This window comes from Astyanax mexicanus, chromosome 21 (assembly GCF_023375975.1).
Source record: "Astyanax mexicanus isolate ESR-SI-001 chromosome 21, AstMex3_surface, whole genome shotgun sequence".
NCBI lineage: Eukaryota > Metazoa > Chordata > Actinopteri > Characiformes > Acestrorhamphidae > Astyanax > Astyanax mexicanus.
The window spans coordinates 34,640,541-34,652,442 of NC_064428.1; the positions used below are offsets into that span (position 1 = coordinate 34,640,541).

Sequence of the window (11,902 nt, forward strand, 5' to 3'; positions counted from 1 at the left end):
TAAAACTCCACCAACCACCATAAAAATCTTATTCTAAACAAGATCTATAATATCTGTAAATTCATACAGTTTACACAATGTTTACATTCACTCCAAATATCCCTTATTTGTGTTCACTTTTCCCTCTTTCTGAAGCCCCAGTGCTGGTTGGAGCTGGTTTTTGGGAGGGGGGGCCCATCAGAAAGCGTGGGGCAGATTGGAAAAGAGGGGGAGGTGGTGGCTCATTAGCATATTAGTACCCCGGCATGTGGCAGGCCATATAAAACTGGAGGCAGGAGGCCTCCCACCAGATCCACAGCAGTGACACCCAGGAGCAGGACGTAGAGAGGCAAAGAGAGAAGTTTTGTAAAGGGGGGGAACAGAGCAAGAAGGAACTACACACACATACACACTCGCACTAACACACACTCAAGTTTCAGAGCTGCCTCGCCTTTCCTTCCTGAAGTTTCTTTCACTGGGATTTTGCTTTTGTGAGGATTATCGGACAATTCTTGACGGGATTCAACAAGTCGTCCCACCAAACGCGTCGCATCTGGTCTGGTTTTTGTTTTTCCGAGAGGAGGTTAAGAGGAGGCTTTTTTTGTTGGGCTCACCTACCCACCATCCAATGGGAACAACGTGGTTCACTCCGAATCGCTTTTGAGAGCAAAAGTGGCCTCAGCTAGAAAAAGCGAGAGCCAGAGACTTTGCCCCTGAACTCTTATTTATTTATTTATTATTTATTTATTTATTCCTTTGGCCATGGGACGCGTGCTCCTGCTGCTCTCCATCCTCTACATCTTGGCAAGCCAGGTAAGGCACTTTTACTGTTTACTTTCACTGAATGAAATTGGTTTAAATTACGGAAGACAATGGAATTGTCTGTTCTGCCAATGGTTATCGCATTCTGCTTTTCCTAGTCTTTTAGAGTAGAGTATTCCACAGTAGAGTCTACATAGAAATGTTTGTTGATGTGGTTATAATGTATGTCTGGTTTGTTTTCCAAAGATGTAACATGGTTGTATTCATAAGCTAAAGATATATTTTCAATTTCCACTGGTGGCCAAGTAAGCTAATCAGTTTCTTCTTCATCCATCCAATCTCTGCTCTATCCATCCATCCATCCATCCCTCTGCTCTTCACCTTGTAGGGTTTCTGCTCTGGTGTCTTTGAGCTCAAACTGCAAGAGTTCCTCAACAAGAAAGGTGTTCAGGGTAACCGCAACTGTTGTAAGAGTGGCTCTCCATCGCCCTACCAGCAGTGCGAGTGCAAAACCTTCTTCCGTGTGTGCCTGAAGCACTACCAGCCCAACGCCTCACCCGAGCCACCCTGCACTTATGGAGCTGCCGTCACGCCTGTTGTGGGCTCCAACTCCTTCCAGATCCCTGACACGTTACCAGACGGCTCCTTCAGCAACCCCATCCGGATCAACTTCGGCTTCACGTGGCCGGTGAGCATCCCCACTCACTTCACTAAAATAAGTCTTCTCTAGAGTCAATCTCAGTCATTCTCTCAGGCCATGGGTTCATCATTCTTCTGGAGATCTTTGTTGAGGAATGTTTTCTCAAATCCCATCCATTTATTTTTTCAGGGAACATTCTCAATGATCATCGAAGCAGTCCATGCAGAGTCCAAAGAAGATCTGACCTCAGGTAGGGGGCGCTCTACAAAACACACACCATCTCATCCCATAATCCTGACCAGTTCAAATCACACTACATCACTCAATACACAAGGCCCTGTTCTTAAGTACCTACCTCTTGAATCACCCTTTTCCAGAGAACCCAGAGCGCATCATCAGCACCATGACCACCCAGCGGCACCTGACTGTGGGGGAAGACTGGTCCCAGGACCTTCACAGTGCTGGAAGAACAGAGCTGAAGTTTGCCTACCGCTTTGTCTGCGAAGAGCACTACTACGGCGAGGGCTGCTCGGCCTTCTGCCGGCCCAGAGATGACACCTTCGGGCATTTCACTTGCGGGGAGCGTGGCGAGATCATCTGCGATGCTGGCTGGAAGGGCCAGTACTGCACAGAACGTAAGTGTCAAATTTTGAATTGTCTTATTTGTGAAAACGAACAAGAATGGTGATCGTTGATTGAATTTGTGTTGATTAAGAGCTCAGAAAAAGTCAGAGAGGATGAGAAAAAATGATGAGGAAAACATCATTAAATGCACAAAAATGGTAAAACAATTTTTTTATTGACAAATTTTGTCTAGCAGCTGAAATCTGTAAAAAAAATTAATCTTTCCTAAATTAAGCGGAATGGTCAGAAAATATAGAATAAAAAAATAATCTACTTAAAATTGAATCATATTTTTTCACTGCACTTACTGTGATTTTTTTTAAAAACACCTAAAAATAGTTGCAAAGTGTTTATATATTTCAACTTACTTCGCTAATTTTTAAGCTCATTTTTCGCTAAAGAGGGAAAAAAGGATCATTTGGGCCCCCCTCAAAAAAAAGTTAACGGTTAGGGGTAACTTGTAACTGCCCCTCTAGCCCCCTCCCATCCCACCCTGCCCTCACCACTCTTCCCCCCCACTCTCTTGATTTATTCGCTCCAAGGAAGAAAAACTTTTTCAGCACCGATCTCACGCGTGCCATAAATTTACATGCTCGCTCCTGATTGGCTGGCGGCGTTGGGGCGGCGTCGCTGATTGGCTGGCGCGGGGGAGGGTATTGTTTGAAGTGGGGGCAGCTGCCGGCAGCGCGCGGACAATGGAGCAGCTGTCGCGCGCACACCAGCTGTCCACTCTTATAATCTAACCGGAGACAGTGGAAGAGGAGAAGGAGGAGGAGGTGGTGGTGGAGGAGAAAGAAAGAAAGAGTTTAGACCCAGAGTGAAAAGATGGAGGGGGGTGGAGAGAGAGAGAGTGAGAGGAGAGAGAGGCAAAGTGAGAGAGAGAGAGAAAGAGAGAGAGAGAGAGAGAGAGAGAGTGAGAAGAGAAAGAGTTTAGGGCCATATTGAAAAGAGAGGGAGCAAGAGAGAGAGTGAGGGAGGGAGGATGGGAGGAGGTGGGGGTGAAAAAAGAGGCCCCTTGTTTGCCCCCATTGTTGTAATGTGTTGAGCAGAACTTCTTCTACATGATAAGGAGATCTTCTAAAAGAGTAACAGCTAATAGGCTTAGTGGCCCTCTCTTCCTTTAAGACTGAATTCTTCAATTTATACATTTATCCTGGAAATAAAAGGCCAACAAATAATAATAAACTGCAAAGTGCATATGATCTACATGGATTCTCCTGTTGGGGCACCACGGTCCTAATGTTTCCATTTGTCTCTTTCTCTCTTTTGTAGCGATCTGCCTCCCCGGATGTGACGAGGAGCACGGCTTTTGTGAGAAGCCCGGAGAATGCAAGTAAGTAGAACAGGAATGACAGAGCTTGTTTACTCTGTATACCACCTTCAAGTATCTCCAAGACTTACTTCCAAATAAAAAGACACCCAAACTCATCCAAAATCCTGTTCTCCTTTGATTGTGCAACAGGTGCAGAGTGGGCTTCAAAGGCCGATACTGCGACGAGTGCATCCGTTACCCTGGATGCCTCCACGGGACCTGTCAGCAGCCATGGCAATGCAACTGCCAGGAGGGATGGGGAGGCCTCTTCTGCAACCAGGGTAAGAAAAGAAAGACAGTGAAAGAAAGGCAGATGGAGAGACAGAAGAAGAAGGAGGGGGTGGGCAAACAGAGAATAACATTAACTCCATTGATGGCAACTGATAGAATGGGACATTACAGACTAGCAAGGGCCAGAGAGAGAAATAAAGTAAAGAGATGGAAGAAAAACGACACATGTGAGAGCATGACATCAGGAACAGACACAGAGCCAGCAGTTGTCCAGCTGCCGGTCAGCCATGTGCTGCTGTTTTCATCGCACTAATCCTAGTGTTTCAAATGTGTGTTTCTTTTTCCAACCAGATCTGAACTACTGCACACATCACAAGCCCTGCCTGAATGGAGCCACTTGTAGCAACACTGGCCAGGGCAGCTACACCTGTTCCTGTCGCCCGGGATTCACTGGCACCAGCTGCGAGATCGAGGTCAACGAATGCGCGGGGAACCCCTGCCGCAATGGAGGGAGCTGCACGGTACGTTTTATTACTGTGTTCACGCTCTACAGCACTCTGAAGGAAAGGAGGGGCTGGACTCTCGGCAACTGTAGCATTCCTTGTGATTAGTCATTGAAAAACAGTGATAGAGTAATAGCATTTTTTTATGTTTCTTAAAATGTTTATGAGACTGCTGCTAATCTCACATCTCATGTTACTTAATAGGATATGGAGAACACCTACACCTGTGCCTGTCCTCCTGGCTACTATGGCAAAAACTGCGAGCTGAGTGCCATGACGTGTGCGGATGGTCCATGCTTCAATGGTGGGCGCTGTGCCGATAATCCGGACGGTGGCTACTTCTGCCAGTGTCCCACAGGTTATGCAGGCTTCAACTGTGAGAAGAAGATCGACCATTGTACATCTGGCCCTTGCTCAAATGGTACGAAGCACTTGTCTTATTCTCCTGGCCTCAGATTATATAGTAATCATCTAGTGATCTAGTATTAAGTGTGATAGACTGATGGATTAAAAGATTAAACAAATATGTGTGGTGTCAGTGCTGAGACAGTCAACAGTATTAACATTAGCTAATCAACATCCACTTCTCTATACCACAGGAGCTCGCTGTGTGGACCTGGTGAATTCCTACCTGTGCCAATGTCCTGAGGGTTTCACAGGAATGAACTGCGACCGCATCAGCGATGAGTGCTCTCTCTACCCCTGCCAAAATGGTGGCACCTGCCAAGAGGGTGCAAACGGCTATACTTGCGCTTGCCCACCAGGTTACACCGGCCGCAACTGCAGCTCGCCCATCAGTCGCTGCCAGCACAACCCATGTCACAATGGTGCCACCTGCCACGAACGCAACAATCGGTACGTCTGCGCCTGTGTTCCTGGATATGGAGGACGGAACTGTCAGTTCCTGCTCCCAGACCGGGCTTCTCAAATAGCCACTGACATTCCCTGGACTGCAGTGGGATCAGGAGTGCTGCTGGTGCTGTTGCTGATTGTTGCTTGTGCTGTCATGGTGGTTTGCATCCGGTCGAAAGTGCAGCGACGCCGCAGGGACCGTGAAGAGGAAGTGGCAAACGGGGAAAATGAAACAATCAACAACCTCACAAACAACTGCCATCGGGACAAGGACCTCGCCGTCAGCGTGGTGGGAGTTGCGCCAGTCAAGAACATCAACAAGAAGATTGATTTCCACAGTGAACATGATGACTTGAGTGTCACCCCAGAAAAGAGTGGATACAAGTCGAGACACCACGCCTCCGACTACAACCTTGTGCAAGAAGTGAAATACGAAGTCAAACACGAGGTGAAGCTGGAGCACAACGGGAAAGAGATGGCGGCAAATGAGCTGTCCGACAGCTGTGAAGACGTGAAGTGCCAAAGCTTGCAAGACTCTTGCGAGTTCGAGGAAAAACGGAGAAAACGTTTAAAAAGGTAAACATCAAATCAGACACAATACTTTTGAAGTCATATTGCACAGGTTACACATTTACACACTGATCAGCTCATGCTTATACTAATGTTTTTCCTTCTTTCCTCTTTGTTTTCCACAGTGACGCATCAAAATATTCCGAGTCAAGATATTCCGAGTCAAAATTCTCAGAGTCAAAATACTCTGAGTCAAAGTATTCAGAGTCGAACTATTCCGATTCGCTGTATTCCGAGTCAGCGTGTGCATCTGCATGTGCATCGGCATCCGTGTCGGCATGTGTCGACAACAAATACAAATCCGTCATGGTCATGTCGGAAGAAAAAGATGAATGTGTAATTGCAACTGAGGTGAGTATCGAATGCAATGCACTGTAATTCTTGAATGTTTTACCTGAAGTGACAAGACTTAAGGTTCTCTGCTTTCATCTGACCTTGAATCCATAAAACTAACTGTTATTTTTCTTTCTTTTCTCCTTGCTCAGGTGTAATGGGCCTCCAGGAAGCCGATGCTCATTGTAAACCTATGGGAGACGTTTTGAACTCCCATAGAAAATGCTGCTGCTCGAAACCTAAGGTGGAACTGTTCCACCTCGTAACTACTGCTGCTGAGAAAGTAGGACTGATTTAACTGATATTCAGGGTGAGCTGGTTCTCTGTTCTGAAAGAAGCACAGGCAAACGGAGGCCTGTAGGCTTGGAAACTTCCGGAAGTGGACAGAGGGGAGTCGCTAAACGTTCGGAGCCCCTCTTTCAAATGTATTTGTAAAATTTACCCGTAAAGCCATTTTATAAAGGTGTTGGACAGTGTGTGTCCTTTTCAGATTTTTTAAAAAATTTACGACGCAAAAGAAAAGAGAAAAAAAAAAGGATCGAAACGTAAAAAGGAATTCAAGGAAATGTATCGCAATGTTCTGCCATGTGGTATGGTGTGGCGTGCGGTACTGCGGCAACGTTGTGGCAATGCTTTATCAATATTTTGGCAACATTTGCTGTTTTTCTTTCGCCAATATATCTCCAAGTCCACACAGGCTGTTTCTGTGCCCAGAGACTGCACCAAACGTTAAAGACGTTAAAGAAAGAATACTAGATTAAGAAATGTATCACAGCGTTTTCGCCAATGTCCGTCTCTTGGATTCTATGGCAACGTCGTGGCAACGTTTTAGCAATATTTTGGCAACATTTGCTGTTTTTTCGCCAATATATCTTCAAGCCCCACAAGTCAGTGTGCAAGAGACTACATCAAAACGGTGGATGTTTGGCCATACTGGCCTGTCTTTCACTAGGTTGAATGTCGCATGATGTCATATCCTGTCACACGACCAGTGGAGACGCTATGTATTACTTGATCACTGTGTAAATGGGAAAAGAAAACAAATCTCTAAGTCTTCCGAGCCTCCACTTCCTTTTGTAATATTGTTTATATGGTTTCGAATATGTATGTAATTATTTTGCTGTCACGAAAAAGAAAGCGTTTGTGTTAATATTAATAATATCCTCATTTGTTTGTTATGTTTGTTTCTTTTTTATTACAAAAAGCTGTATGATTTAAGTTAATTTATTTTATTTAAGTTGTATTTCTAAATTTTTGTAACGTTTTTAAGATTATTTAAGTTGTTTCTTATGTCGTACTTGTTATTTGCAAAGGCACTTCGGGTTGCTGGGATGTTTTAAGAAAAAAATATTATTTAAAAAGGATTGTAAAAAGAATGTTATTAATGCTATTATTTTCATTCCTGCTTTGTTTCGTTTCTGCTTTGGGAAGGATTTAGCCTAAATTATTTTTCCAAATAAAGATTATGAAATATTAAAAAACGCTTCCTGTGTTACTACATATTCAACACAAGACTTGTTCAGATTGTGACATGCCTGTAAGCACCCTTGTTTAAAGTTTGAATAGAGCTTAACAGACTTTAGACTTCAGAAAAGGAGAAAACAATCAAAAACTTATATAAAAAAAATAATGCATAAAAATTACAGCAAGCATAATCTTCATGTTAAATCCTGGTAATTTTCCACTACATTTTTCAGATTTTCTTAAATTAGATAACAAATTGAAACAACAGACATACTCCAAAACTTGGAATAAAGTCTTTTTTTTACACTGGTTTACATTAAAAGTCTACTGTAAAATTGCATTTTTTTGGATTTTAAGAGTTCTGACAGACACAAAAATCACAGTACAAGTGTTGGGAAGATTCAAACCAAGCAAATTATATTGACATTTTCTCAAAAACCAATAATGACGTGACTCACTTTTCCACACACAGATCTATGGCTCGCTCATAAATCACTTTTCTGAGCTTTTCATCTTATTTTTAACGTTCTGGTCTGTTTGGAAGTGTTATTAGTGGCTCTTTAGAGGAATGGTTGGATAGATTGAGGAGGGGGGGCAGTCTTTTGATAGGGATGTGAACAGAGCTAATCATTGCCATCTGCTGCAGCCTCCTGGTCACCCCATACCGAGCCATTCAAACCCAGTACAGTCCTCCCACTGCCTCCACCGTACTCTAAACACTGGGAACGGGCCTCAGAAAAACACTGCAAAATGAACCAATTATTTCTACAACTCTGTCAACAAGATCAGGGAGGAGAGCTTTCAGAAGATCAGTTATATGTACTATAAACATGAGTTTTATACAGTATATTAAAGTTAAATATACAATTTTAGTTGCATTGTGTTTATACTTTATAAAACTTTAGAAATATAAAATCACTTTTTAATCATTGTCTGTTTTCTGCTTCTTGTTAATTGTGATACGGAATATAATTATGATCCCAGGTCAAACTGAGCCAAATTTAACCCATTTTTAACAATCCACAAGTAGTTAATAAAATATTTTGTCTCTTCAAAAACCTTATATTTAGCTTAATGGACACAAATATAATTCAGATTTTGTTAAATCTTTTGTTAAAAAGTTTCACTTCATACTGGTCAAAATTACTCGTGATAATTTGCAACAATAATAATTCACACAAAATGTATAATCAAAAATAATAAATAAATGAAAAAAGGTTTGGTCCAAAATTAATATCTTTATTTTTCTGAAGCATCAACTTTTATTACTGGGCCAAACTAACTGGAAACTAAAACATTGTATGTAATAAAAACTAAAAAACTTATTTTTCTATGCATAATATAAACATTTATACTTAAATTAGTCATGCAGTCATTGGGGTCATTACACTAATTACACCAAGCCAGGCTAAAAAAAAAAGTAGAGCTTTCATGTTTCAAAAAATACATACAAATAAAATATTATTCCTGTATGTAATTAAAATTTCATTTAAAACAAGCATACTTTGTAGGACCAAACTGACTGGAATGACAGTATATGTGTAATATAAACATACTGTATACAATATATATGCATACTTTTACCTAAATCAGTTCATTTCTAATTTCTTCTTACTTTCTACTTTATGTTCATTAATTCACTAATTAAGTAAAGCTAAAAAAAGGTGTGATGCTCCAAAAAATGATTACAAATATTTTATTATATTTAACTGAAACAGGTCAGTTTGACGTGTTGGTTAGTAGTAGTTGTAGTTATTTCTAATTTACACTTTACTTAAACTATCCATTAAGAGTTTGAGTGTTTAACTACACACATGTACACCTGAAATTTTATTTTTAAACTTTTGAAAATTAATTCTAATTTTAAAGTAATTTAATCTTGTTGTAGTAACATAAACTATTATTAGTTTACCTTAAACTACAATGAAAATGTTTTTTATTCTGACTGAGTTCGATTTAAAAAAACTAATTTAATTTTTAAATTTATTTCTAATTTACACTTTACCTACACACATGTACACTTGAAATTTTATTTTTAAACTTTTAGAAATGAATTCTAATTTTAAAGTAATTTAATCTTATGTTTGCTTCAGTTCAGTTGCTACAGTTTGAGTTTCTACAGTTTCAGCTGAAAACTAACGTTTAGAAACCCTGGTAAAAGATAAAACGCTGAACGTTGAGGCCTGGTGAACTTTGTAGTTCTGGTGGAGATCTCTTACGACAGTCATCAATGGGACTCTGGGGAGGAGGCGGCGTCACACACAATGCTGAAGTGGACAATGGCGCAATACAAAAGGGCAACATTTGGGAGAGCCCGTGTGTGTCTCTGAATGGAGGGAGGAGGGGTGGGACAGGGGAGCTGTGGGGCAAAAAAACGACAGATGTTGTCTGTCCTCCTGAGTCAAAGCGCCCTGCAGGCAGAAAACACCAGCTAGACCCCACATGGCTGTGGAAGACTCAGACAATGGGAATACTTCAAGTTTGGGCTAACTCACTTCGCTCTGCTCCGCTAATCCTGCTTGGATTACTAAGGGGCAAACTCTGCAAACTTTTGTTCTTCACTTTACAACATGTTTACACGGATATAAGCTGGACAAAAGTATTTTATTGGGACACCTGTTCATTGCTTGTTTCTTTTTAAATTAAGGGTATTAAACAGTGCTTTATTAATCATAGACGTCTGAAGAAATTTGGTGAAATTTCTTTTAATGTCGCAATATATATTTCAGATTAACAAAATCGCAATGTCTGTGCAGCCATAGAAGGCTTCCTACAATATTTTGGTTTGCTGTAAGAAGGCTAAGAGCATTAGTGAGTTTTTATGATGGACAATCAACACCCCTCTTCATATCCACTCCATCCACAACCACATGATCATAGTTCCAATGTCCCAACAGGTTCATGATTGTTTATCTGCTCCAGAGAGTCCTATTCTTTTGGCAAATACAGCTCTACAGTGTCTAGACAATGATTGTGCATTTGCAAATTTGTTCCCAAATTGCTGTAGTAAATATTATTAGTGGCGAGTGAATTTTTATTTTACTTATTTAATTTTACTTATTTTTACATATTTTATTTTACATTATTTCTAATTCACACTTTACATAAACTATCCTTTAAGAATTTGGGAAAATCTGCTTTTAGCTACAGAACAGCACCAGCGAGCTGGAATTTACTACATGAAACATCGACGCTCAGCTCGCTGGGATCACTTAATCCTTTTAAACTTTTCGTTTCTAAACACCACCAGAAAGCCTGTAACTGTTTTAAATAAGTTTTAATAATTAGATTATCTTTTTCTTATTTAAATTTGTATTTTTTTGTAATTATTTATTACTTTTTATTTTTTATTCAAATGTTTTATACTTTGATTCTTATGTTCTTAGTTCATTATTATTAATTTTATTTTATTTTTTCATTCTTATCATTTTACTTTTATTTTACTATTATCTTTTCTTTATTTTATATTTAATAAATTCTTTACTTTTTATGTGTCAATTTTATTTTTTCATGGTCTTTTAGAATTTCCTATTTTACATATATATTTTATTCATATATATTTAATGTTGATTTAAAATGAGTAATTGTCTTTTTTATTTATTTTTTATTTTATTTCATATAATTTAAAATTTCTTAATAAAAGTTTTCAATCCCTTTTATACTGTAAATGCTCGGCAACATTGTAAATGAGGATCACCCTCAATGTTTTTCCCGAGTGAAAATAAAGGTTGATTGATTGATTAATCAAATGTTTAACTACACACAAGCACACTTACAAATCCTGAAAAGATAAAATACGGAACACTTAGGCCTGGTGAACTTTGTATTTTTGATGGAGTTTTGGTTGTCTCAAAGCCGCTTCAAAGAAATCAAGAGATTAAAGTGGTGAGGAAAAACTCTTTTAGTGAAAGAGGAAGAAACCTTGAGAAAAACCAAGACTGAAAAGAGGAATCAGTCCTTCGTTAATGACGACAGAATGAATCATAATATATCATTGAAACATCCTGTGTGTGTGTAATTCCACACCAAACACCTTCCTGTACTGAACAAAATGTGATAGAAAGACTTTTCAATACAGAGACAGAACCGGTCAAATAATCAGTATCTGCACTGTGCCAAAACTGGTACAAAATTGGTCACACCAATTTTCTCTGAAATATCAGAGAAATGCCTGTACTTCTAAGTCACTGCTAGGTCATAAATAGCCATATTAGTGTGATTTTATGCAAGCGTTTAAATTGTAAATGGTGTTTTAGTTTATCTTAAGTTCCTGGACTAAAAATAAAGTATTTTAATCCATTTCCAGCGCTTTCCACCAAGAGAAAGTCCAATGAGGCTCTGTGGGACTCACATATGGCTATGACATTACTGGGCATTGAATCTAACATCAATATTATATGGTTCATATCCACCTCCAACACCTGAATATCAACATCAGTATCAGAAAATATGTTGTTTCATCTCTAGAAACATTACAATTCCACTCTAGTGTCTCTGAAATATACTATATCTTCATATTTGTGTGGATACCCCTTGCAGTGGAACTGTATTATCTAGAATTATGGAAAACCATCTAACACTTTGGGATAATTGAATTAAGGACTTGGTAATGAAGAGGGGTGGTGATTATCC

General features: G+C 39.7%; 1 protein-coding gene across 1 annotated transcript; it reads left to right on the forward strand.

The window, feature by feature from the left end:
• The first annotated feature begins 278 nt into the window (after window positions 1-278).
• On the forward strand, window positions 279-7,287 carry dla (deltaA). Its single transcript, XM_007238928.4, has 11 exons — window positions 279-792; window positions 1,130-1,429; window positions 1,571-1,631; window positions 1,759-2,016; window positions 3,278-3,338; window positions 3,468-3,598; window positions 3,900-4,069; window positions 4,256-4,472; window positions 4,651-5,479; window positions 5,599-5,824; window positions 5,959-7,287. Exons 1-11 carry the CDS (start codon window positions 742-744, stop codon window positions 5,962-5,964), a joined length of 2,310 nt encoding a protein of 769 aa, XP_007238990.3. The 5' UTR covers window positions 279-741; the 3' UTR covers window positions 5,965-7,287.
• Window positions 7,288-11,902: the final 4,615 nt, after the last annotated feature.